Raw genomic sequence first — 26,887 nt, 5'->3', positions numbered from 1 at the left:
AAATATCCTCCCTCCCCTGCTGTGTCTGACCCCCTTGCTCCTGGGTTTCACGGCCTCTGGCTTCAAAGGCGTTGATCCATGTTCACATACAACATCCAACCCAGCAGCGGTACCCTTGGGTATTCAACCCAGAGACGTGAGACTCACGTTCACCCAAAAACCTGCACCCGGAAGTTCCTAGCAGATGTGTTTGTAACAATGCAAAACTGGAAACCACCAAAATGTCCTTCAGTGGGTGAACTGTGGTACATCCATTCCCTGGAATACAACCCGGTGATAATAATAATTGATGTGCAAACATCTTGGATGGATCTCTAGGGAATTATGCTGAATAGAAAATCCCCAGTTTTAACAGGTTACATACTGTGATTCCATTTACATGACACTCTTGATATAACAAAGTTACAGAGATGGGGAACAGATCACTAGTTGACAGGAGTTAGGGATGGGGAAGAGGGTGAGCCTGGCTATAAAGGGGTTGGGGGAACACCAGAAAGCCTTGTGGTGATGGAGCAGTCCTGTATCTTGATGGAGGCGGTGGCTATACCAACCTACACATGTGATAAAATTGCACAGAACTACACATGCACAAAGTGAATGCATGTAAAACTGGCAGAATCTGAATAAGCTTTATGAATTGTACCAACGTCACTTTTCTCATTTTGATATTGCACTATAGTTATCCAAGATGTGGTCATTGGGGAAAACTGGGTGAAGGGTACACAGGACCTTCTGTGGATTCCTTTCTTTCTTCTTTCTTTCTTTCTTTCTTTCTTTCTTTCTTTCTTTCTTTCTTTCTTTCTTTCTTTCTTTCTTTCTTTCTTTCTTCTTTCTTTCTTTCTTTCTTTCTTTCTTTCTTTCTTTCTTTCTTTCTTTCTTTCTTTCTTTCTCTCTTTCCTTTTCTTTTTTTTTGCAAGTTCTTCTGGATCTGTAATTATTTCAAAGTAGAAAGTTAAACAAACAAACAAAAACCCCAAATATCACTGCGAGAGGTAACTCTTGTGCTTCAGTTAAGTTGTTGGAAATCGGTCAAATCTTCGACAGCAGAGGAGGTGGCAGGGAAGGGAGGGCCGCTGAACCTCAGTCAGCATCTCAACTGTTTGCCCTGGCTCCAAAGCAAGTGTCATGTTGCAAAACTAAAGCCAAACAGAACAACACCAGCAGGATGTATTCTTGAAAAAGAAAGGTCCAGTGGTGTGCTGGGCCAGTCTGGTTGCACATCTCCTCAATTTCATGTTCCTTGAGTCATGTTGTGGCTTAAAATCAGCCATGGTGGGAGTATTTACACCACAGAAATTGGCAAACGCTACAAATCGGGTTTGTTTCGTTTTTAATGCAGAAAGCCAGTTGTTAAATATTCACCAGCACCGCACTGAGAATACCTGGCCAGAACTGTCTTAGACATGAAAGGACACTTATCAGCATCTACAGAGAGGCCCTAAGGCAGGGTGTCCAGGACTGGTTAGTGTGGTAAGCTGAATAACGGCCCTCTGAATATACTTACATCTGTGAATGTTGCAGTCATGTTAGCTATGTGAACTGGCCCTGGACGCTTAATCCTCTGAACCTCTGTTTCCCTTTCTGGAAATAGGTATGGTGCTGATGTTGGCTGCCCTGCCTACTGCTGGCTCACTGGAATGAGACACGAGGTGTAGAAATGAAAGCGTTTTGTGAACAGGCAGGCTCTGCTCCGAAATAGACCATCATTACCCGATGCTCTGCTGGTCCCACGCAACTGGTGTGTTTACGAGTGTGTTCCTGAGGATTCAGGGCGGGGGCAGATACTCCCCTCTGATTTTAAAAGCCACCCTCTAGAGATCCTAGGTATAAACTCAACAAAGAGGCCATAATGCAGGTGTAATCTATTTGATCTACATGACGCTGGCAAATCGTTTCCTGTCTCCAGACTCAGTTTCCCCAGGTGCAAAATAAAGGCGCCAGTTGGCTGATGTGCTTCTCGGCTCTGGCTTCTGTGAGTGCTGAGAGACACAAGCCGTGACGTCTACACTCACAGCCCCGTCTGGCTGAGCGCCACTGAATTGTCCCGGCGAGCACTGCACTCTGCCCTTTACCTGCTTCAGCTCCAGGGTCCTCCCAACAACCTCTTTCACAGGTGAGGCATGAGGGGCTCCGAGAAGTTAACGTTCCCAAGGCCGCGGGTCATAGACCCCTGGGCCAGGACTTGAACTTGGGCCTACTTGCTCTGACACCTGTGTGACTTCCACTTTCCAAACTTGCCATGAGATATTTTCATGCTGTTTTGTAGGGAAACCGGATATATTTTCAAAATACTTGAGAGGGTCAAGACTATGGTCATCTAACAGGGTGAATGGTGAAACCCCCGACAAACAACAGCCTGTGCATAAACTGCATCTGCAATCCAGGCCTTTCCAGGTGGAGGAGGAGGGGCCTCGGGGAGGACGGACAGACGCCCAGTGGCGCCTGCCAGGCCTGTGAAAGAGAGAAGAGGTGGAAGAAGAAAGAGTAGGAAAGAGGTTTCTTCCCCCCTCAAGTTAGAAAGTGGGGAGAGAGAGAGACAGAGCTCGAAAACCACCGAAAGGTCCCTCCTGTCAACCTCTCCCCGTCTTAACTAAGCAGCTATTCCACACACCCCACCCTCAAAACTGCTTTGCACTCAGCGCGAGCCACTGCCCAGCAGGCCCCAGCTAAGCCTTCAAAGTCCAACTGCCTCAGGAAATGCCAGCAGCCCACAGGTGTGGGTAGGGGGCCCTTCCCACTCTCCTGCACCAGGCAGAACAGCCACGAGGTGGCCCGAGACGCTGCGAGAACATGCCCCAGACCCTCCCCCACGGGCTGGGACCCCCAACAGCATCCCACCGACGGTGACCACCCCCGGGGGAAATGCATTGTCCAGGGAAGCCCAGCCTACACCTGCGAGCACCCACACGGGTAAAACTCAAACAAAACCTCCTACACTTAGCACCATGATGTGCAACGCACACGTGTTTCCTACCCTCTTTTTTTAATGCTGGTGGCAGCCTTCGACATTCATTTTACTGCTCATGGATGGCTTTTGAGTTTCATTTTTTTTTTTTTTTTTAGCTGCGCTGGGTCTTTGTTGCTGCGCGCGGGCTTTCTCTAGTTGAGGCGAGCGGGGGCTACTCTTCGCTGTGGTGCGCGGGCTTCTCATTGCAGTGGCTTCTCTTGTCACGGAGCACGGGCTCTAGGCGCGCGGGCTCAGTAGTTGTGGTTCACGGGCTCAGTAGTTGTGGCTCGCGGGCTCTAGAGCGCAGGCTCAGTAGTTGTGGCGCACGGGCTTAGCTGCTCCGCGGCATGTGGGATCTTCCCGGACCAGGGCTCGAACCCGTGTCCCCTGCATTGGCAGGCAGATTCTTAACCACTGTGCCACCAGGGAAGCCCCTTGAGTCTCATTTTTGAAAACCCAGACCACTGGATGGCGGCACCAAGTCCTTTCTTTCTTTTCTTTTCTTTTTTTTTTTTGGTTAAATATAATTTTTATTTCTATTTTTAAAAAATTCAACAGCTACATTTATTTTTAAATTGCACCTAAGTTTGATTCTAAACAAATGTTTCAGTTATGTGTACTTCCTTTTAACAAGTCAATCTGTAACTTTTTTTAAAACTTACGTACACGTTCTTTTTTTATGCATTCTTTTCCATGATGGTCTATCCCAGGAGATTGAATATACTTCCCTGTGCTCTACAGGAGGAGCTTGTTGTTTATCCGGCCTGTATCTAATAGTTTGCATCTGCTCACCCCAAACTCCCACTCCATCCCTCCCCCACCCCCTCCTCCTTGGCAACCACCAGTCTGTTCTCTGTGTCTGTGAGTCTGTTTCCGCTTCACAGAGAGGTTCATTTGTGTCATATTTTAGGTTCCACATATAAGGAGGCGCCCAGTCCTTTCAAGGAGGCCTGGCCCGGTCTGCAGCCTCCTCACCGCTCCACTCCGGGGGCCCCGTGCTCCTGCAAACCCTGGCGGTTCCTGAATGTCTCCAATCCTTCCACACGTCCGGGCCCTTGCCCAGGCTCGTTGCTGAGCCTGGATGCCCGTCCTTCTGTCTGCTGATGTGTCCTACAGTTGCGACCACCTTGATGAAGACTTTCCTGAAGTCCTCATTTGTGCCATGGGCCGTGTGCAAACGCCTCTGTTCTCCACTGATCACACAAGGTGTGGTCATCCTATGGGGACCAGGCGTGAGCCCTCTGGGACCTGTTCCTCCTGCCTGGCCAGCGTCCCACAGATCAAAGTTTCTCCATTAATGCTTGTGAATGAGAGAGAGCAGTGGGTTGGAGAGGGAGGGCCGGAGGGGCAGGATTCGGACCTCCCCCAACGGCAGGTCCAGCTCCTAAGGAAGGAGAGCAGCATTTACGGGTTTCCTCTCTGTGTCACGGACGGCACCCACCTCTGTCTCCAGGTGGGGGCATGAGTCATCCTGCAGGTAAAATGTTTAAGAAAACCCTTAGAGATGCTTTGAGAAACCTTCTTAGAAAAGCACAACCCCTTGGCTTAATCCAGAAAGGCAGGAATGAGGTAGAGATAGGGAGATTTGGGGGCAGGGGGGGAGCGGGAGAGGAGAGAGGGGGCCCCATTTCTAGAGCAGTGATGCCTGACCTTGAATTTAGAGCCCCTCCCCCATGCCCACCCCGCTGACAGCCCCAGCCTTTAGTGTCAGTGGTCCTTCAGGGGACAGAAGGGAGATGGAAGGGAGACCTTCCCACTGGCACATGACGATAATAATAGGACCTGTCTCACAGGGTTTTGTGAGGACCCAGCGCGTTAATAGAAATAAAGCACTTAGAAAATGGCCTAGCATGGAAAAAGTGTTCTGTTCATTGTATTTCACCATCACGTCAACCCTTCAAAGTGAATATTATTATCCCCAGTTTATAGAGAAGGAAACTAAGGCAGGGAAGGTCTCCAGGAGAATCAGCTCAAGGAGAAATACATCACAGAATCAGCTCAGTGACGAATATTTCGTTAGCATCTATCACTTGAAGGGCCCTGGGAGGGTTCCAGGAAACTAAAGGTCCTCCCTGCCCTGAAGGGCAGAGAAAACCCTGGGGGAAGGAAGGGGCTTGTGGCTGTCAGGGAGAGCTTGGCAGGAGGAACCACACCTGGAAAGTTCTAATCAGGGTTTGTGATTAGGTGGAGAGAAAAAACCATCAACAGCTCAGAGGCGGGGAGATGCTTTAGTTAGATTTACCTCCTCTACCCTCCAGCCCTGCACTAGAATGTGCTGATTACAGAGAATAAAATTGCTCTGGGTAAGAGCAGCTCAAAGGACCCATTTATCCTGGGCCTCAAAGTAGACTTTTGATCTCCAAGTGAGGATGCGTACCCCACCTCACTCCACCAGGGTGGAAAAAAGTATCCACCCCTCCATTCTCACCATTAAAGGTAAAGCCCTTCAACCTTGGGGGCACATTAGAATCCCCTGGGGGAGTCCCACCCCCACCTCAATTAAGTCTGAATCCCTGGGGGTGGTGCCCAGGTATCAGCAGGTTTTAAAGCTCCCCATGGCTGCTCCAAAAGCAAGTTTGCAGCTCTGTTTCTTCGGCTTATTATTATTACTAATTATTATTTTTAATGGAAGTGGCCAGAGCCTCTTTCCAGGCGAAGAACAGAAAGCAGGGAAGAACTGGCTTCTCCTTGTGATCTGGGTCCAAACCTCTTTTTCTCTTGCTGAGGGATTCTTCCCAGCAACCTCCAAGCAACCGGCCGAGAGACGCTGTCCTGCATTTTCGGTCCTCAGCTATAGAACAAAGAACCCTTAGAGGTTTAATAAGAGGCTGCTCAGCTCTCTGGCCCCTGGGCTAGTAAGATCTAGAGTGAGAATCGGGGTGGCCCCTTCTAGGACAGAGCAAGCCTCAGAACAGGGCTGGAGGACTCCGAAGGCGGCCGCATCCCTGCCACTACCTGCTGCCCACCTGTCCCAACCTGCAAGGGAGGCCTCAGCAAAACACGGGGCTGCAGGATATAAAAGCCTGCAGCTCACGCCTGAGTGAGGGGTGCGCGGTGTTCGGCCCTCAGGCGGCGAGCCACACCCCGAACCCCAGCCCTTCCTCCTCTTGAGGGAAACCCACTTGAATTCGACTGGTTGGTGGGAATCTCTGTCAAAGGACTATCTCCCAAGCCTCCTGCTCCCCGAGCTTTGTTCCTTGGGGACGCGACTTCAAGCTCGTCTGAAGTGGTCCTGACCCCCCTCGGGCTGGGGGTGGGAGGAGAGGCAGTGAGCACTGAAAAGGACTTGGGTCACGTGAATGAGGCGAGGGGTGGAGGGGACATTGCGCCCACCTTTTCACTCTCTCCAGGAGATGCTGTGTGGCAGTCAGGACAAAGTGGACCTCTCTGAGCCCTAGCGTGGGACCTGCCAGTCACGCCTTCTGCCCCCTGCGGTTTCCACAGTTCACTCTTACCTGGGTCCTCTGCGTTTACCTTTGTGCACATTTGTGTCTCTTCAGGGTCATCCTGCCGGAACCCACATCTCCTCCCACCTCCCTTGCTCTTTCGGGGTCTTCACCTCCCGCTCCTGCCCAGTCCTTCCACTGGACTGGTCCTGTCTGACGACTTCCCAGACCTAGTCCACTCCTCTTGCCCAACGTCTCACGGCCTTGGGTATTGCTGACCACACAATGTAGCTGTGGTGGTAGGGTTAAAATGACGATCTTGATAGATAGATGGATAGATAGATAGACAGATAGATAGATAATTGATAGATAAATAAATGGTAGATAGATAAATAAATAATAGATGGATAGACAGATGATAAATAGACAGATAATTGATAGATGGATGGATAGAGAGAGAGATGGTAGGTAGATAGATACTAGATGGATAGATAGATAATAGATAGATGGTAGATAGATGATAGATGATAAATAAATGATTGATAGATAGATAATAGATGGATGGATAGATAGATATAGGTAGATAGAAAGATAGCTAGCTAGCTAGCTAGATAGATAGATAATAGATAGATGGTAGGTAGATGATAGATAGATGATAAATAAATGATTGATAGATAGATAATGGAGGGATAGATAGATATAGGTAGATAGAAAGATAGCTAGCTAGCTAGATAGATAGATAGATAATAGATAGATGGTAGATAGATGATAAATAAATACTTGATTGATAGATAATAGATGGATGGATAGATAGATATAGGTAGATAGATAGATGATAGATGATAAATAAATGGTAGCAAGATACATAATAGATGGATAGATAGATATAGGTAGATAGAAAGATAGATGATAGATAGCTAGAGATAGATAGATATAGGTAGATAGATAATAGATGGATGGATACATAGGTATAGGTAGAGAGAAAGATAGATGATAGATAGATATAGATATCACATAGTGCTTAAAGCATGTTTGTTCTTTTTCTCCCATTTCTGCCTCCCCTCTTGAGGGTTTATGGTGCTGAGTTTACCTGGGGGGCTGGTGCTGTGTGGGTCAGCAGTGGCTGGAGGGGGCTACAGGGAGGAAGGTGTCCAGAGACGACAAATCATTGGTCTGAGGCCCGATGGAAGTGGCCACCCCCAACCTTCTGGGGCTGCCGTCCCTGGGGTGGAGAGAGTTAGCGAGATGGTCCCTGCTTCACCGTCCCATAGAAGCAGCACGACCAGAAGCTGAGGTGCTCTTGAGATGGAAGTGGCTGGCCCCAGTTCTCCCCGTGGCTGATTTAATAAGGAGGCAATCTTTCTTTTTCTCTGTCCTTTGAAGATTTGGGTCTAATTTGCAAGGGAGCTGCTAGCCTGATCGTTCCATTTTAAGGACGTGTAGCCCTGGAGGAAAACACCAACTAAGAAAACGGATTATCTTAAAGAGGCAGACAAAGGAAAGAGAAGAAATGGCGAAATTTATAATTTTTTAAAATTTGGTAAGAGAAACAGGAAAAATATTAGTGAATAGTTATGAGGTCAGGTAGGGAAGCATTTCTAAGCAAACACATATTAAGAACATATAGGACTTCCCTGGTGGCACAGTGGTTAAGAATCCGCCTGCCAATGCAGGGGACACAGGTTCGAGCCCTGGTCCAGGAAGATCTCACATGCCGCGGAGCAGCTAAGCCTGTGTGCCCCAACTACTGAGCCTGTGCTCCAGAGCCCATGAGCCACAACTACTGAGCCCACGTGCCACAACTACTGAGCCCGCATGCCACAACTACTGAGCCCGCATACCTAGACCCCACGAGCCACAACTACTGAGCCTGTGAGCCACAACTACTGAAGCCCGCGTGCCTAGAGCCCCTGCTCCGCAACAAGAGAAGCCACCACAATGAGAAGTCCACCCACCACAACAAAGGGTAGCCCCTGCTTGCCACAGCTAGAGAAAGCCTGTGCGCAGCAACGAAGACCCAACGCAGCCAAAAATAAAATTAATTAATTAATTAATTTTAAAATATATATATATTAAAAAAAAGAACATATAATGGAAGGAGTGAAAGATTTGAATACTTTTTTTAAATGTAAAATTTCTCTATGTGAAAAAGAACAATTTCTATAGGTAAAAAGAAAAATGTGTACAATTATAAATTATATAGGTTAACAAACAAAATATTAGAACATATATGACAAAGTAAATGTCCTTCATATATAAAGAGCTCTTAAAAGTGAATAAGGAAAAAATGGAGAATTCCAGTTGAAGAAAAGTTCAATGAACATGTAAGTTACAAATGAAGACATACAAGAATACAAAGTGTATCCTGTCTAGTAATAAAATAAATACAAACTAAAATAACAGTGAAATTCTATTTTTTTCACTTAAATAAATACTCAGTGTTGCTAAGAGTATGGGAAACAGGAATTCTGATTCAAAGCTACCAAAAATATAAATACATTTCTGGGGGCAGTTTGCTAATATGAATTAAACTCTTCACATCCCTTCACTTAGTCACTCTCACTTTTAGGAATGTTTCTTAAGGAAATAAATATGAAGATTTGCATATGAAGATGTTAATCACAGAGTTCTTCATGATGATTTTATCTATTTTTAAAAAATTTTTATTGGAGTATAGTTGATTTACAATGTTCTGTTGGTTTCAGGCGTACAGCAAAGTGAATCAGTTATACTTATATGTCCACTCTTTTTTTTTTTTTTTTTGTCCACTCTTTTTTAGATTATTTTCCCATATAGGCCATTACAGAGTATTGAGGAGAGTTCCCTGTGCTCTACAGTAGGTCCTTATTAGTTATCTATTTTATATATCATGAAGATCTTAAAATTAAGAACAAGCTAAATGTGTGAAAATAGGAAATCGATTTAATATAGTTTAGCATAAATATATTGGATAAAATACAATACAGCCAACAAAACCCTATTTTCAAAGAATATTTAGGGATACACAAAAATGCTCACAATATAATATTAAGTTTTTTAAAAGGCAGGCTACATTGACTTCCCTGGTGTTCCAGTGGTAAAGAATCCGCCTTCCAATGCAGGGGACTCGTATCCCTGGTCAGGGAACTAAGATCCCACATGCCGCAGAGCAACTAAGCCCGTGCGCCACAGCCAGAGAGAAGCCCATGCACCGAAACGAAGATCTCGCGTGCTGCAACTAAGACCCGACACAACAAAAAATAAATTAAATAACTAAATAAATAATACATCTTTTAAAAAAAATTAAAAAGTAAATAAAAAAGGTAGGCTACACACTTTGTATGCATTCGAAGGCAAATATGGCTTTTTAAAAAAGCAAAAAAACAAACAAAAAAACAAGCTAAAGGAGTTTGGGAAGGTCTGTGTATCCCTGAGCCAAGCACGGGGCCAGATAAACTGAGTGAGTGAGTGTCCACCTGGACCCCTTACCCACGTCTTTGTCGGGAGGAAGAGCCCTGTGATTGGCAGCTCACCAGAGTCACATGGAGTCGGGCAAGGCGATTCCCCACGGGAGGGACTTGGGGAATACAGATATAGCCATCCTGCCTACAGTGACATTGACTGTGATGATGGCGGTGGTGAGAGGGGGAGGGGCTAGAGGGGCACTGAAGGGGTGCCACCTGCCGTGCTGGGGTTCCCAGGGGCAGTCAGTCTAAGCATGTACTTGGTCACTTACAAAGCAGGGCACCAAAAACTAATTTTTAAATGTTTCCCAAAAGCTTTGAACTAGAGAAAGACCAGAAATGATTGATTTCTTTGTATTTATTTTGTAGCTGAGTATTATACTTAATTTGTCCTTGAGTATTGTTTTCCTTTTGAATTAAATAGGGCACGGAGAGGAGTGGGGCTCGTCTGGCCCTCATGATCACTCTGTGTCACCACCAGACTGCTGGGAGGGGTCTGATCCCCAGCCCACCCAGAGGAGGGGGGCGACCGGCTGCAGGACTGTGGCCCCTCCTGCTCGGGAAATGGAAGGCTGGAACCAGAGGCAAGGTCAGGAGAGCCTGCTGGTGGGCACCAAGGCTCCCAGACCAGAACTCAGCGCAGACCCGACTCACTGCATAAGACAATTGTGTACCTAGAAAACATTCAGGAAGCTGAGAGAAATGAGTGAGTTCTGCAAGAGCACAGGATGTGAGGTCCAAATTAACACTCAATTATCGAGACTTGCCTGTGGTCCAGTGGTTAAGGCTTCGCCTTCCAGTGCAAGGGGTGAGGGTTTGATCCCCGGTCGGGGAGCTAAGATCCCACGTGCCTCGCAGCCAAAAAACTAAAACATAAAACAGAAGCAGTATTGTAACAAATTCAATAAAGACTTTAAAAATGGTCCACATCAAAAAAATCTTAAAAAAAAAAAAAACAACTCAGTTATTATCTATAGACTATCAAAGAACAATTGGAAAGTAACATTTTAAAATGCCATTTATAATAGCATTAAAAGGGCTTCCCTGGTGGCACAGTGGTTGAGAGTCTGCCCACCGGTGCGGGGGCGCGGGTTCGGGCCCTGGTTTGGGAGGATCCTGCGTGCCGCGTAGCGGCTGGGCCCGTGGGCCGCGATCACTGAGCCTGCGCATCTGGAGCCTGTGCTCCGCAGCAAGAGAGGCCGCGATGGGGAGTGGCCCCTGCTCGCCGCGGCTTGGGGGGGGGGGCCCCGGGGGGGGGGCCCCCGCTACAGGAACGGGGACCCAGCACAGCCAAAAATAATAATTAAAAATAAATAAATAAATATAATAGCATTAAAAGAAAACCAAGAAAAAACTAGGAGTATATTTACCAAAATATATCCGAAATATGAAATATGAATGTTTTGAAAACAGCAAAACATTACTGAGAAAAATTAAAGACCTAAACAAATGGTAAATTATGCTGTGTTCATGGGTTGGAAGACTCAGTTGTTAGGATGTTAGTTTTACCCAAATTGATCTATGGATTCAACTCAGTCCCAATCAAAATCCCAGAGTCTTTGGTTAGAAATTGACAAGCTGATTATAAAATGTGTATAGAAATGTAAAGGACCTAAACTAGTCAAAAATATTTGAAAGAAGAATAAATTGGGAAGACATACCATCTGATTCCAAGACATTATAAAGCTACAGTAACCAAGACAGTGTGGGACTGGCATTAAAGAATGACAAATTTATCAATAGAACAGACTAGAGAATCCAAAAATACACCCGCAAATCTATGGTCAGTTGATTTTTTAATGAGTGTGCTGGAAAAAAGTCAACAGGAAAAGGATAGCTTTGGAAAAACTGGGTATCCACATGAGAAAAAAAGAAATGAAACGTAAATCTAAACTTACACCATAGACAAAAATTAACCCAACATCAATCATAGAGCTAAACTTTATAAAAGCTAAACCATAAAAATTTTTGGAGGAAAAAGTCTTTTTGACTTTGGCGTAGGCAAAGATTTTTTTTAGAAAAAACACAAAATGCACTATCAAAAAAGAAAAACTGGATGTTTGACTTCATCAAAGTAAATACCTGGTCTTCAAAGATATTTCTTATTTTTCATTAACGAATTGAAAAAGAAAGCCACAGACTGGTAGAAAACACTTGAAATACAAACATCTGACAAAGGACTTGTATCCAGAATGTACGAAGAACTCTTTTAACTCAATAATAAGAAAACAAATGACCCAATTTTAAAAATAGATGAAAGATGCTATCAGATATTTCCCCAAAGAAGATGTATTAATAACCAATAAGCACACTAAAAGGTGATCAATGTCATTTGTTGTCAGAGAAATACAATGGGATATACTATACAGGCACTAGAAGACTGAGAATTAAAAAGCCTAATCATTCCAAATGGTAGAGAGGACATGGAACTCTCACACATTTTCATCCATTGTTAGTAGAACTATAAAGTGACAAGACCACTCTGGAAAACAGTTTGGCCTTTTCTTATACGGTTAAAAACGTACTTATATAAACGAACACAACATTTTAAATCAACTATACTCCAATATAAAATAAAATTTTTTAAAAAGGAAAATTAAAAAAAATATATACAACTCAATGATTTCACTCCTTACTTAAGTGAAAACATATGTTCACACAACTTATCAATGGATATTGAAAGGAGACATATGCATAATGTCCTCACACTGAAAACAACTCAAATGTCCATCAACAAGTGAATGGACACACAAGTTATGGTACATCCATACAACGGACTAAGCCTCAGCAATAAAAAGGAACGAACTAGACACATAACAGGGCTAAATCCTCAGAACTACCATGAGCAAAATAAGCAGACACAAAAGAGTACTTACTGGGTGATTCATTTATCTGAAATTCTGGAATTGTCAACTGTGGATGATTTTGCGCTCCCAGGGGACATTTAGAAATATCTGGAAACATTTTTGGTCTGTCCCAAGTTGGTGTATGCTACTGGCATCTGGTGAGTAGAGGCTGGGGTGCTGCTAAACATCTTAAAAATGCAAAGAATTATCTGACCCCAAATGCCCAAAGAAACCCGGGCAAAACCAACCTGTAGTGACAGAAAGTGGATTGCTGATTGCTCCTGGCTGGGCAGTGGGAGAGTGAAGATTGACTGCAAAGAGAAAAGAGAACGTTTTATATCTTGATTGCAGTAAACAGAAGCATTTCATTTTATGCAAATTATACCTCAATAAAACTGATTTTAAAAAATGACCCTGAACACTACCTTGAAATACTTTTCTGTTGTTCTCATGCACCAGGTCACTAAAAATGCATGGTTCTAAGTGTAAAGTACCCTGAGCAATCTCTTAGTACTGAAGATACCCCTCCCATCCTACAAAACTGAACCTATGTTTCCTAACTAGAATTTGAGGAGGGTGAAACCAGGAGGCGAGCAAGAACAAAGAAGTCTGTGGTCAATCGATAGTATTATAATATTCAATTATTACACACACACATAGATGTGGATATGGACACATACACACATCCATTTCCACAAATGCCGTTTGCATGGTGCCTGACATCAGGAAACTATATAATGTGTTAATAACCTTTGCTGCAACCCCACATTCTTTATGCTTTGATCTCTCCACCCATGGATGTTTTCATAAAGCCAAAAGACGCTTTAACCTTTTGGTGAGGGTGCAGGCTTTGGGAATGGAGGCAGGTGAGGAGAAAGCAGTTCTATGATGATCATCTCAGAAACGATCATTTTGGAGCCCTTTTCCGTGGTGTCCTGGGACCAGCTCACATAGGCTTGTGAAAGCTGACCTCAGGTTTCCGTCTCAAAGCAACCGTGGTGGGAGCATTTACACCATGGAAACTGGCAGATGCTACAAATCAGGGTTTACTCCCCGGAGAGCTGGTTGTTACACGTCTGCCAGCACGCCACTGCCTCTGACTCAGAAAGAAATGAAATTCATAACAAAAAGAGGATGCCCAGGGGGTGTGAACACGGACATTGCGGTTTGGAAATTTTGGCCTCTTAGGTCATAAAGACAGTTGCAAGGGCGCAGAAGATCCGTCTTCCTGTAAAAGACGGAGGGTGGGAGTGGGAGGTGGGGAGGGGCCTGGACCACATTCCAGGCAGAGGTTTAAGTGAAAATTGTACTTGGTAGCATGGGGGGCTTCTGGTTAAGCAACACACCGTGTTTATTTTAAAAAACCTGTTCTTTGTACTGTATTAAAGCTGGATGCAGCACAGAGTTGGGTGGGATCTTGGCCGTGACCTCAACGCGAGGGCAGAGGAGCCCCCATTTAGGGAGGGGCCCACCACAGCCTCTGCTCACTGTGCTTTCCCACGGTTCAGGATCCTGCAGTGAGCCCGAGGAGACAGGACTGCTCGAGGGGCCACACGGTGAGCCCCAGGCAGAGCTGAGGCGTCCTGCGGGGCTTCTGGGGCCTGACTCACTGTCTGCTTTTCCACGCGAGTAAGGCCAGGAAGGAGAGAGCGTCCCCAGGGAGCAGCTTCTGGGGAGCTGTGGCTCTGCCCCGTGCTGCCTCTGGCTTTCTGGGTGCCGGCCTGGCCCACGTGGAGAAGCTCATTTCTTCCTGGTGCGGGGAGCAGCGAGATGCCCAGACGAGATCCCAAGTCCGTGCAGTCAGTGGCAGCAGAGCGGAGGCCTTGGGGTCGGGATCCATGCTGTCCTGTGGCTGGGGGGCCCTCCTAGCATGTATTTAAATCACCTTGAAAACGTGACCTCTATTTTTTTCTCATCAAGGAGCAGTTTGGGGTCCCAGCAAGATACTGGCCCATGTCCCTGGGCTTGGAAATCAGACCTGGAAAGCTGAAGACCTTCCTGCCCTTCTGAGGGCAGAATGCCAGTGCCAGGTCCCCTCCGTCATGCTGGGACAAAAGGAGGAGCGGAGGGGGGCGGAGACGCCCACCACCAGCAGCCCTGCTGGGCCACCAGAGCTGGGCACAGAGTCTAGGCTGCCCACCCCCCCGCCCTCCTAAAGGGCCCTCGGCTACTTGGGCTCCCGTGGGACCTGGGATGGGGTTGGGGAGTCTTTAGCTCCGTCCCCACCCTCCCAGCAGAACAGGACGGCAGGGCAACCTGCTCTCCTGGGTGAAACTGTGGGAGGAGACCCCCCCAACCTCTCTGCCGCTGTCTCCCTCTGATAGCGGGATTTAAAAAACTATATATATAAAAAAAAAAGCAAGCAAGCAAGCATAAAGGATTGCAGGGGGGCAGGGGGAGGCGGTTTGAGGAGTGGGGAGACCCTAGGTAGAAATCAATGAAGCCTTGAAATCTTCTGCACTGAAAAAGCCTGCACTTCTCTGTTGTCTTTGGGAAGCCGCGGAATGGCTGGGAAACTGTTTTTAATAAACAAGAGTTCAAACGCTGAGGCTCTATCACCAACAGTCACGTCTTAAACTCTAAACTTTACATGAAAACTCTCCCAGTCCCTTTGAACTGGCCTCCCCTCTCCGGCGAGCATTCCAGTGTTTATGCATTTTTCGAGATTGCTGGCAGGATCGCGGGGCGCTTTGAATACTTTCTCTCTCTTTAGCAATCGCCTGCTTTCAGAACCCATTAATGCTCCACTCAGCAACATCAAGGTATTGCTTTGAAGTCCCTTCTGGCTACAGGCCTCTCACACTCTTTGGTTACTGTGCAATCAAATAATTAAATGGATTCTCAGGGAAACAAAAAATCATTCTTTTCCTTGGTAATTAAACACTCCGGGTTGAACAGGAGTGCCGCCTTGCCAAGGAAGTGAGGATCTATAAAGACTCGGAGCCCAGAAGTCTTTTCTCGTGGTCCCTGGGGAGAAAAATAATCACAAGCACTCAGCTCGGTTCTCACTTCCCTTCTGTACAAGCAGCTTCCCTGGGCTCCGGGCTCTCGGTCTCAGGACCTCCCTTCCAGGGTGGGGGGCAAGGGGATCCCCGCCGGGAGGGTCCCTTTGGGGGTGGGGGATGGCCGGGGTGCTGGGAGGGGCATCTAGAGGCCAAAATGGGCCTGTGAGAGATGGTAGGTGCAGGAGGGCAGGGACCGGGGCTGCCCCAAACCCCCTGTGAGTACTGGGAGGGGGAGACAGAAAGAGGAAAGGGAGAGGGGAGGGGGAGGGGAGAGAGGAGGGAGGAAGAGCGGCTGGAGGGAGGAGAAAGAAGGGGAAAAAGAAGGATGAGGAAGGGGCTTCCCTGGTGGCGCACTGGTTGAGAATCTGCCTGCCAATGCAGGGGACACGGGTTCGAGCCCTGGTCTGGGAAGATCCCACATGCCGCGGAGCAACTGGGCCCGTGAGCCACAACTACTGAGCCTGCGCGTCTGGAGCCTGCGCTCCGCAACAAGAGGCCGCGATAGTGAGAGGCCCGCGCACCGTGATGAAGAGTGGCCCCCACTTGCCGCAACTAGAGAAAGCCCTTGCACAGAAACGAAGACCCAACACAGCCAAAAAAAAAAAATTAATTAATTTTTAAAAAGTACCTGAACCAGTAAAAAAAAAAAAAAAGGCCATTACATACCCTAAGCCTCTGGTTGCAAGCATCTAAACGCGGCATCCTCTAGAACTTGAACTTGAGATATCTCTTCATCACTCCATCCTGTTTCTCAAAGTGGCAAGTGTCCCCCCTCCAACCTCTCTCTCCCCATTTCGGACCATGTGGTGTGTGTTCTTGGTCTTGAGAACACATCCGCCCACTCCAGGGACAGGAGCTGTATTATTAGTCAGAAGTCTTCTGGTTGAGCAAAACAAAACCCAAGTCAAATTGAGTTAAGACAGAAAAGGGATGACAGGATTTATTGGCTCACAAGGCCAAGTTTTGGGGCCGTTGAATCTGAGGATCCAAGTGACGTCATGGAAGTTGGTCAGTCTTTCTCTCTGCCCCCCATCCCTTCCTCTGTGGCTCTGAGTTCTTTGTTGGTTTCAACCCTGGGGGTCGGGGTGGGTCACTCTGCACACTGTGGTCTCCAGGAGCTCAAGGATTCTGCGCCCATTGCAGAAGCCCCAGCAGAAGGAGAGCATTCTCTGAATTCCTGGCACGAGCCCCACGGCTGACTCTCACTGGATCCACATTAGTCACGTGTCCGTCCTCGAACCCGTCATGATAGCCAGAGGGATGGAATGTATTAATTGGCCAGATCCTGTGCCGTTTGTATAGCTGAGGGGTGTTCGCCAAAGGAAAACCAAGGTACTATTATCGGGAGACAAAAACATGGACGCAGAGCTAGCTAAAATAACAGCAGGGACAAATGCAAGAAAAACATCTCACCGGTGTCATTTATGGAGATTCTCGCAAGGAAGTGGGGCCCAAAGGGTGGAAATCAACCGGGATCAGAAACAAGACGTCATCAGATGTGGTACAAAGTGGGAGACGCAGAGCAGTGGAACCAGGCAAGCAGCTGACGAATCAAGCAGGTGTGATCCAGAAGAAGGACCTCCCAACAGGTAAGGGGTGAGGCGAGGCAGGCAGGAACCGCAAGCCATTCCTTCCCCGCCCAAAAGTGAGTTCCACAGTTCCTGGGGAGTCAGGAGCCTCTGCTGGGCTTAGCCTGCCGCCTGCCTCCGAGCAGGAGAGGCTGTGCGATGATGGGCTCTCGTTGGAAGAGGAGGTACAGGTGGCTGGTCTTCACAGTGACCAGGGCGGTCTGCAGAATGGCCACAAAGTTTGCTTGCAGTGATACAAGTCTTCACACATGTAGGGATTTATCCTCAAAAACTGGGAGACGTTCAGAATACAGAGCAAGAGAGTGTGCCACATACTGGAAGGGAATGCACCGAAATATTATCAATTGCTATCTATGGGTAGTGGGATTATAGATGGATTTGGAGGGCCTTTTTTTGTCATTCTATGTATTTTTCAAAATTTCTACCATGACTATTTATTTCTGTGGTTAGCAAAAAAAAAAAAAAAAAAATTTAAAGGAAAAATCTCTAAGTAACTCATATCAAATGTTCTATAAGCCAGACTTTTACTATCATAATCCACTCTCCCATCTAATTCATTTTCTCACCATCTCTCTGTCCCTTGCCCTGGGACCGGCTATCCCTCAGTCTGGGTAATTGGCCTCTGGCCGACAGGGAAGCAGGTGGCCCAAGCAGCCGTGGCCCCTAAAGCAAGGCTGGGAGGCGTCTCTGCTTCTCCAGGTGGCCTGGCGCTGCCGAGGGGACAGGGCTCAGATGCACAGCAGCTGCGCCCCTCCCCCCGGCTCGCGCCCCTCCCCGTTCTCTCACCCCCTGGGCGTTTTCGGGCAGGAGGAACGGACAGCTAAGGCCTGCAGCCGTCTCATGTCTGCCAAGCAGTGGGTGTCATCTGGCGGCCCTTCCGCCCAAACCTTTTATGTTGACAAACCGTGTCCGTCAGAGGACTAATTGCGTCTTGCCGTCTCCAGCCCGGCCAAGTGCTCCACAATGATTCACAAACCATCTACACAACTGATGATCGCAAAAGACTTCACCCCCGTGGAAACAGACGCCCGAGCACGCACCGCCTGGTTGAGGATGGGAGCTGAGGCTCGTTTTACTGATGCAGGTCCCCGCCAGGGCAGAAACCTTCCCCTAAAAGTCAGTAAGACCCCCTCTGCCACCAGCTCTACCTACCCCCATCCCTCCCAGCTGCCCCCCAGCAACCAGGGAGCCCACCATTTCCCTTGGGAAGAATACAGTCACCCAGGCCCGTGCCAAACTCAGAATCCCAGGGAGGAAGAGACTTGGAAAGCTCATCTAGTCTAGGGCGCAGCCTTCGGGCCTAAAGATGACCACTGACTTCGTCTTCTCAACCTGGCAATCTGTGGAGACAGAAATTCCATAATTTCTCCCAAGGGTCTTATATCCTGGTAGCCAAGATGGTTTTGTGGAAAGATGGTGGCATCCTGCTTTTCGTCCTGTTGTGCCTTCCAGGAGAACAGAGGGAAAACGCCCAGATCCTGGCTTCATTTTCAGATGGTCAAAGATTCGGACAACCTGGATTTTCCAGCTTGACCCAGGCTGAGTGGAGACGAAAATCAGAGGTGTGTGTAGTAGTCGGGATAGAGCGTGTGGAAGAAAAGCCGGCAGAGTCTGCTGGGGTCTGTGACAGCAGGCAGACTGGGAAGATGCAGTTACCAAGGTGACGGGCGGGCGGGGGAAGTGTGGAGGTCTTTCACGTGGTCAGAGGAAGTTTCTCCTTAAGACGATGCTTCAAGTTTTTCTCTTTGAAAGATTTGTGCTTTTCTTTTTCTGTTAGGACAAAATGGTAGGTGTCCCCATTCTATCGGTCGGGAGACAGCCATCACTCTAGGTATTTGTTATGGGTTGAAGTGTGTCCCCCTTACAAAAGTTACGGGGAAGTCCTAATACGCGGTACCTCAGAATGGCACCTCATTTGGAAATAGGGTCTTTGCAAATGCAGTCAAGTTAAGATGCAGTGATGAAGGTGGGCCCTAACTTAAAATGACTGGTGTCCTTATAAAAAGGGGACATTTGGGCTTAGTCACAGACAAGTACAGAGGAAGGGCTGTGTGACAAGACACAGGGAGATCGCCATGTGAAGACTGGGGTCATGCAACCACTGGTCAGGAGCACCTGGGGCCACCAGAAGCTGAGAGAGGCAATGAAGGCCACTTCCCTCCAGGTTTCAAGGGGAGTCTGGTGCTGCTGCCACCTTGATTTGCGACTTCCAGCCTCCAGAACTGTGAGAGGATACATTCTGCTGTTCTCGGCTACCCAGTTTGTGGTATTTTGTTACCACACCCCAGACTAATGTAGCATTTTAACATAAAGTAAACTGATACAGGGTAGGAGATGCTTAGAAATTTGGTGAAGAAATCAGCAGCAGGCCAGGTTGAGCCTGTGGTCATGACTTCCAAAACCCCGCAGAGCTCACCTGCCCAGGCAGCGTTCCGGGGTCCACTGCAACGATCCTACACGTCCTACACGTACTGCACACCCGTGAGCTGGTGGCCAGACGCCACCAAGGGGAGTCGGGCATCTCTCCCAGCTCCAAGCCCCTCGGGGACCAGGGAGCCGAGAACGGGCGCCCACGAAGTTGCAACAAGCCCTGTGTCTCCACCACTTGGTAGTCAGCCGACGAGCCAGAGGGAAGACACCTCTGCCTCCTACTGAGAGAAACGAAGTGGTGGAGCCCACTTCACATCCAGACACAGAGGGGTCGGGAGAATGTGGTGCTCAGCTTTCCAGCCTCTGCCGTACAAGAGAGCACGTTAGCAGCAAAACAGGAGGAAGGCCAGGTGAGAAATTCACAGCATCCATCACAATTGGACTCGCCAGGTTAAACGCCCGACGCCCCGTTACCTTTGAATTTCAGATAAGTTTTTAGTATAAGCATATCCCGACTGTTGTGTGAGATATACTTACACCAAAAAATTATTCATTGTTTATCTGAGATTTAACTGGCGTCCTCTACTTTTATTTGCTAAATCTGGCAACCCCGAACACAACACCGTAGGGATCTGACCCCCGGCTTCCTCTTGTTGGTAAGATCACTTGGAGAAGGTAGGAGAGAAAGCCAACCCTCAACTTCCGGACCATCGGATTGTCCTCTGATCCTCTCCGTGCACCACGTCTGACACGTCTGGGGCTCCCGATGACATAATTTGGGCCAAAGCCGAGTTTGGGAAAACGGAGCGAAGTCGGATATGGGGCTCAGGAGGGTGGTGTGGTCGTGGGATGTCCGGATGAACTTGACCTCGCACTTTCTCTATCACTCGGGTTGACCTTCTATCTGTAAAGTTGTTGCACATTGAGGTCTGAGCCACAGGCCTTGCCCTCCAAGTGGCTTATAGCTCAGGGGAGGAAAAAGAAAAAAGTAGCCGATGTGAGCACAGGCTGAGCGAGTTCTGGGGTTCTGAGAGGGAAGGCTGGGGAAGTGGGGAGCAACGGCAGGGGGACAGGGCTTCATAACAGGCAAGAGGAAGAAGGAAGAGGGCTGAGCAGAGTCAGGCCTGAACCCAGACGGCAGGGGACAATAGCGGCTGATGTGTACGAGATCCTTGTCGTGGGCCAGACTCTCTTCTGAAAACCGGGCACACCTTAGCAACTGCCATCAGCACCCTGAAGGACGTTCATGACTCTCGTTTTACAAAGAGGCAAACCCAAGTAGAGGGAAATTCATTGCTCAAGACTACCCAGCTCGCAAGTGGAAATCACAGCAGAGAGACAGGCTGGGCTCAGATTAAGGCGAGCCTCGACTATCCAGGCTTGAGAGGGAAACTGAAGCCACAAACCCGGCTTGAGTGTCGCCCATGAGCCAGGCACTGGGGAGTCACAGTCAAGGATTCGCAGACAGGATGTGGCCAAAGCCCTGAAAAGGACCTTCCATGAGTGATTCTCCACGAAAAACCTTCATCCTAATAATTAAAGACTGTTTAGCTCAGACTACCAATCTACTATGCAGATTTCATTACAATGTGGCTTCTAATTGCACCATTTGGAAACTAGATAAATGTCCAACCATAAGTGATGAGTTAAATAAGGTAGAGTTCAGCCATACATTTATGTCATGTTGTAGAAGAATAGAGAAAAATATTTATTGATATGGACATATGCCAAAGACATTATTGAGTGAAAAATGCAGATTACAAAACTGTATATACTATAATGTCCTATGCTTGTGTGTGTGTGTGTGTGTGTGTGTATTCTAACCTGGAAGGATACTGCAAAGTGTAATAGTGGTTATCTGAATCTTAGGTGGTCCTACTATAGATAATTTTTATTTTCTCCTTTTCCTTCATTGCCTCAAATATTGAGGGCCCTCTAGGTGCTAAGCTCTATGCTGGGATGATTCTGGTAACAGCCAGCATTGACCTAAATGCATTTTTTGTTTGTTTTGGTTTTGGTGGTGGTGGTGTGTGTGTGTATATATGCTGTAAACCATATCACTACTACCCACTTCCTGGGACAAATACAGCAGCAGTTCACTCTCATAGCAGATTTTTAGAAAATCCGGTTGATAAAGTGAGACAATTGCTAAGAAAGATGTAAACCACTCTTTTGAAGCTTCTATGTAATTTTGGCAGTTTCTGTACAACCAAATTATTTATTAAAGGTAAAAAAAGAAGAACTTCTTTTTTTTTTTTGTGACAAAAGAAACCAAACCAACAACCGCAAAAAACCCAATCTTACTTGATTATTCAAATACACTGGACTACTTTCTTTGGGGTGATTTCCAATTTCCTTCCTTTTGACAATACGATTACGGTCCCTGAGGTCGGGGGAGAAGAAGACAGGATCCTTTTCCCCAAACCCCACATCTCCACATCAACCGTCCCCCTAGGCGAGGGTCCGCACAGATTTTCCAGGTACCGCGTAAGGTCAGACTTGATAAAGAAAAATTTAAAGATGCGCTGGGGCCAAAGCGAGGCTCCGGCTGAAAAGTCTCAGTTTCCGACTCCAGCAGCCTGCCAATGCCTTGCCCCCCACTTCTAGGTCCTGTGCCAGGGCAGGAGAAGCCGGATGCCCGCGCCCAGATGTTGCAGCAGGAAGAGGGGGAGGCCTGGAATTTCCACGCGAGGAGCTAATCATCACCCAGGGAGCGAGGATGGAGCTGTAAAAGCTCCAACAAGCGCAGCCCAGAGAGGACTCAGCCCCGTGGTCTGTGCTGCTCCTCTGACGAGCTGGGCAGCAATTAATCAGGAAAATGAGGTCGGAGCGCCTAGGAAATGAAGATGAGGTTGGTGGGCCCGATTTACAGCTGGGGTTTCGAGGGAGGGGAGGGGAGGTGGAAGAGGCCCGGAGCAGTGAGACTCACTCCATCGCAGCCAGGCCTCCCCGGGGCGTGGACGGGGGCTGGGGGCGGATCTGGGGGGGCGGCGGCTGTGTCTCACCAGCTCCCCGCTGAGACCCGAGGGCCTGGAGGAGGGAGGGCTCGCGTTTTAGCTTTTTCTTTCGAATATGCTAGTAAAGCCATAGACCCACTCGTCAGAGGAAGGCACAGGTGATTCTGCAAACAATGTCAAGCGTCCAGGGATCCCAGAAGCCCATCCCCGCCAGGTGAGGAGCCCCAGACGGTGAAAACAAGAAGCAGAGATACGGGCCCCTGCGAAGAGGTACAAGCACGAGTGGTCACTTCATCTGGTTTCTGCCCCACAGATGCTGCTGGGAAGGTGCCCACGGTCCCCCAGGAGGTGGTGGCACCGGGACTTGGGTTCAGGTTTGTCCGAACCCCAAGCCCGTGTTAGACCTCATTATTCTCATGGGATGAACCCAAAGGCCTGAAGACGAAAAGCCATAACCACACCCCCCACGCCCCCCCACGCCCCCCAGGCACAGTAGCTTGAGCCTCTTCATCCTTCCGGATTGGAAAGAGCCTTACGACTCTGGGAGTGGGTCTGGGATACCCCGCTATGAGCCCCCATTCCAGCAGGAGGGGAAGGGTGCAGCCACCTGCATCCTGAGGACCAAGATCACCGAATCCGGCAGCCCGGACTCTCACGGACTCTCGCGGACTCTCGCCAGCTCCCCTGGCAGCCGCCCCACCACACTGCCACGCGGAGGCTGCGAAGTGCAAGCCGGCCCCGCCCCCATCCCCGCGCGGCCCCCATCCCCTGCCTCGTCGGCCCTGAACCAGCTTACAGAGGAACAAAAAGTCAACCAGATCCGCCGCAGACCCCGCTCCTGAGAAGTCAAGTCCAACTGCCATCACAGACACTTTTTCTTAAATTTTATTGTAGTTGATTTTCAATGTTGTGTTAATTTCTGCTGTACAGCAAAGTGATTCAGTTATACACATATATACATTCTTTTAATATATTCTTTTCCATTGTGGTTTATCAGAGGAGACTGAATATAGTTCCCTGTGCTCTACAGGAGGAGCTTGTTGTTTATCCATCCTGTATACAATAGTTTGAATCTGCTAATCCCAAACTCCCACTCCATCCCTCCCCCACCCCCTCCCCCTTGGCAACCGCCAGTCTGTCCTCTGTGAGTCTGTTTCTGTTTCCTAGACGAGTTCACTGTGTCGTATTTTAGATTCCACATGTAAGTGATATCATATGGTATTTGCCTTTCTGAGTTACTTCACTTAGTATGACAATCTCTAGGTCCATCCATGTTGCTGCCAATGGCATTATTTCATTCTTTTTTATGGCTGAGTCATATTCCATTGTATAGATATATACCACGTCTTCTTTATCCATTCATCTGTCGATGGACATTTAGGTTGTTTCCATGTTTTGGCTATGGTGAGTAATGCTGCTCTGAACATAGGGGTGCATGTATCTTTTTGAATTACAGTTTTGTCCAGGTATATGCCCAGGAGTGGGATTGCTGGCTCATATGGTAATTCTATTTTTAGTTCTTTAAGGAACCTCCATACTGTTCTCCATAGTGGCTGTATCGATTTACATTCCCACCAACAGTGTAGGAGGGTTCCCTTTTCTCCACACCATCTCCAGAATTTATTATTTGTAGACTTTTTTTAAATTAAAGATTAAAATTTTTTTATATTTTGAAGTATAGTTGATTTACAATGTTGCGTTTCAGATGTACAGCAAAGTGATTGTCATATATACTTTTTCAGATTCTTTTACATCATAGGTTATTACAAGATAGTGAGTAGAGTTCCCTGTGCTATACCGTAGGTCCTTGTTGGTTATCTATTTTATATATAGTAGCTTGTATCTGCTAATCCCAAACTCCTAATTTATCCCTCCCTCCCCCACCTTTTCCTCTTTGGACATTTATTTCAAAAAGGGTTCATCATAGGACTCCTTTACATGGACTTGCTCTCCGGGATCTGAAATGCAGCCCAGCCCTGAGTGCTCTGAGCACGGGGACGGGACGTGTGTCTGTTGGATGAACAATGGCCACACGAAGCAAACTGTCGGCGAACAGTGCACTATTCTCACTGAACCGTCTGGTCTACCCAGCCATGGGGAGGGTGGCTGAGTAGCACCGAGACCGAGGTTCACTGACCCCACTGGGCATTCACGACCTGCACACCATTTTCAGTGGCTTTTCACCCCCGAGACACCTATTAAAACACAAGTACTCCTGGGAGGACCCCAGCCCAGCTCCTCACCACCTGTACCTACCTGGCCAGATGGCAGGCATCTGCCTGGGAGGAAGAGGCTGAATCCAGGTGGTAGACGGGGGGGAGGACATCAGAGGAGACGCTGTCCACACCCGCTCCACGACGAGAAGATCCTCAGCCGGTCAGCAACCAGGTGATCCTGAAGACATCGTTTTTCGAAACACCGGTTGGGTAAGAAGAGCTCCAGGTCAGATAGAAATGGGCTCGAGCAAAGTGGGAAGAATCAAGCGAAGAATGTTCATATACAAAAGGGGGCCTCTAACCCACTTCCACCCCAGGGGGTTCAAAGACGAGGCCGATATTTTGAAAAATATAAAATTTTAATAAAGGCTACATCTCTTAATTACAATAATTATTGTACCAAGTAATTTTCCTTAAATGAACTCTTTATAATGCATAATTTACAGTATAAGTAGAACAAAATGCCATGGCAAAAGTCATTGAGTACAAGACTTGTAATAAAAAGGCATAAAATATATTTATACATAAACCCCTTTCAAAAAACAAGGGAAAGCTGGAGCCCTCAATATAGGGCGACACACGGCGTGGACACCGTGCAGGTACAGGTACTGTACTGATTCAAGGTCAAGCACTAGAGATAGTGGATTAATACTCTTCTCCGTACAATATATACAGACGTATGGTACAAGGAACGATGGCAAACAGAATGCACAGATTAAGTTAATGTAAAAACCCGAACGTCACGATGAAGGTGTCTGGAGGAAAGGTGCTGTCAGGTCTTCCCACAACTGTTCGCTTCTTTGCCGGGCTGGGCGCAAGGGGAGGGGGTAGTTTCCAGAATGGCTGGGGTCCAAAGACTAATTTTAGAAGACTCCCAAGTTGTTGTCATTTCAAGACAAGCACAAGTCAAACCACATGGTTCCAGAAGGCCTCAGCCATCGGGTGCTGGGCCCTGGTGGGGAGCTCCAGGAAGTCACGGGGTGAACCTGGGGCCCCGGGGACACTCCCCCGCCTCCACAATGAATCATCCTGTCCGACAGGAGGGCCCCCAAATCAAACCTCACACCTTTATGACAAAATAGAGCAGCGCTGGGGGAAAAAGATGCACCAATTTCTGCGTGTGTCAACGGTAGGACACCATTTTTTTAAAAGTCTATGTTCACTTGGAGAAACGCACGGCACAGCTCAAATCCTCTTTCAGTGAAATAGAACCACGAAAACTTCCTCTCTCCCCCTTCCGTGTTTAAAGCAGCATATCCACAAACTGGGGGCGGGGGAGCCGACTGTCCAATAAATAGCAGGAAGGATTCCTGTCCAGGTGAGCTACAGCTTCTCCTAACTGATGGATTTAGAGCCCTAGGAAGTCATAGGTTATGCACGGCAGTCTCTCCGATACCGTCAGCGTCCACAAGAGCCAAGAGCCGTCCTGTCCGAGGCCGGTGGCCCGAGCCAGACGCCGAGGCTCAGTCGATCCTCTCCACCTTCCCCAGGATCCGGCCCTCGTACGTGGGCAGCACCACCTCGTCGTCCCAGACCTCCTCAAACACGGCTCCACACGCGAACTCGTTGCTCGCTTTTTTGAAGTAATACCTTAAAAGGAAAACCCAACACGCGGCTTGGTAAAGCTGCATTTTCTACTCGGTTTGAGAGGACAGTCTGTCAGCGCTGGGGGCGAAGGGGTCTGAGAATGCCGCTACCGCGGGCGGCAGGGGACTCTCTGCCCGGGTCTGCTTCGTGCGGCTGGTCGGAGGGTAAAGCCAGGCAGGGACCCCGGAGGCGGCCGCTGGGCACCCCCCAGCTGCCAACAATGCTGAGGCCCAGCACTGTCACCCGACACACACGGTGAGAGGGACCCTTTGCAGAGGACAGCTGCTTCTTTCTCCCACTTTATTTTGGGGGGGGGAGGGGCAGGGGAGCGCAAAGCATGCCTGGAGGGGGGGTCCCTCAAAGAGACCCCCGACTCAGCCCCCCGACCCGGCAGGAGTCTGCGGAAGGCTGGCACCGCTCATGCTCCCTGCCCTCCAGCGCCCAAGGGCCAGCCCTCCCGGCTGGTGTCGGGCACAGCTTGGGCTGGGGGGGCCAGGGCAGGCTGCCTCCCCTGTGGTCACCGCAGGAGGCGGGCAGCCCA

General features: G+C 48.2%; 1 protein-coding gene and 2 long non-coding RNA genes across 13 annotated transcripts in view; 1 reads left to right on the top strand and 2 right to left on the bottom strand.

Annotated features, from left to right (window-relative positions):
- Positions 1–878: 878 nt before the first annotated feature.
- LOC137755389 (uncharacterized) lies at positions 879–16,503 on the bottom strand. Of its 7 annotated transcripts, none has more exons than XR_011072002.1 (5): positions 16,294–16,503; positions 12,871–12,933; positions 10,544–10,642; positions 7,424–7,778; positions 3,510–4,418 (listed from the first exon to the last, which is right to left on the bottom strand). It is a non-coding gene; the product is annotated as an uncharacterized lncRNA (long non-coding RNA). The 7 variants fall into 7 exon arrangements; XR_011072003.1 differs by having other exon boundaries at positions 7,424–7,555; XR_011072004.1 differs by lacking the exon at positions 3,510–4,418 and adding an exon at positions 4,425–5,738.
- A 426-nt stretch (positions 16,504–16,929) lies between these two features.
- On the top strand, positions 16,930–22,837 carry LOC137755139 (uncharacterized). Its single transcript, XR_011071974.1, has 4 exons — positions 16,930–17,216; positions 18,669–18,778; positions 22,194–22,437; positions 22,666–22,837. It is a non-coding gene; the product is annotated as an uncharacterized lncRNA (long non-coding RNA).
- A 2,305-nt stretch (positions 22,838–25,142) lies between these two features.
- The window catches only part of AXIN2 (axin 2), a 30,284-nt gene continuing 28,539 nt past the window's right edge, over positions 25,143–26,887 (bottom strand). For all 5 annotated transcript variants that reach the window (XM_068529555.1, XM_068529554.1, XM_068529553.1 and 2 more), the window contains one exon: positions 25,143–26,349. In XM_068529555.1, coding sequence (XP_068385656.1) covers positions 26,223–26,349 — 127 coding nt within the window. In that variant the 3' untranslated portion in view covers positions 25,143–26,222. The remainder of the gene's footprint in view (positions 26,350–26,887) is intronic.

This window comes from Eschrichtius robustus, chromosome 20 (genome assembly GCF_028021215.1).
Source record: "Eschrichtius robustus isolate mEscRob2 chromosome 20, mEscRob2.pri, whole genome shotgun sequence".
Classification (NCBI taxonomy): Eukaryota; Metazoa; Chordata; class Mammalia; order Artiodactyla; family Eschrichtiidae; genus Eschrichtius; species Eschrichtius robustus.
Note: the sequence above shows the minus strand (reverse complement) of the source record. Positions and strands in the feature narration are given on the sequence as shown.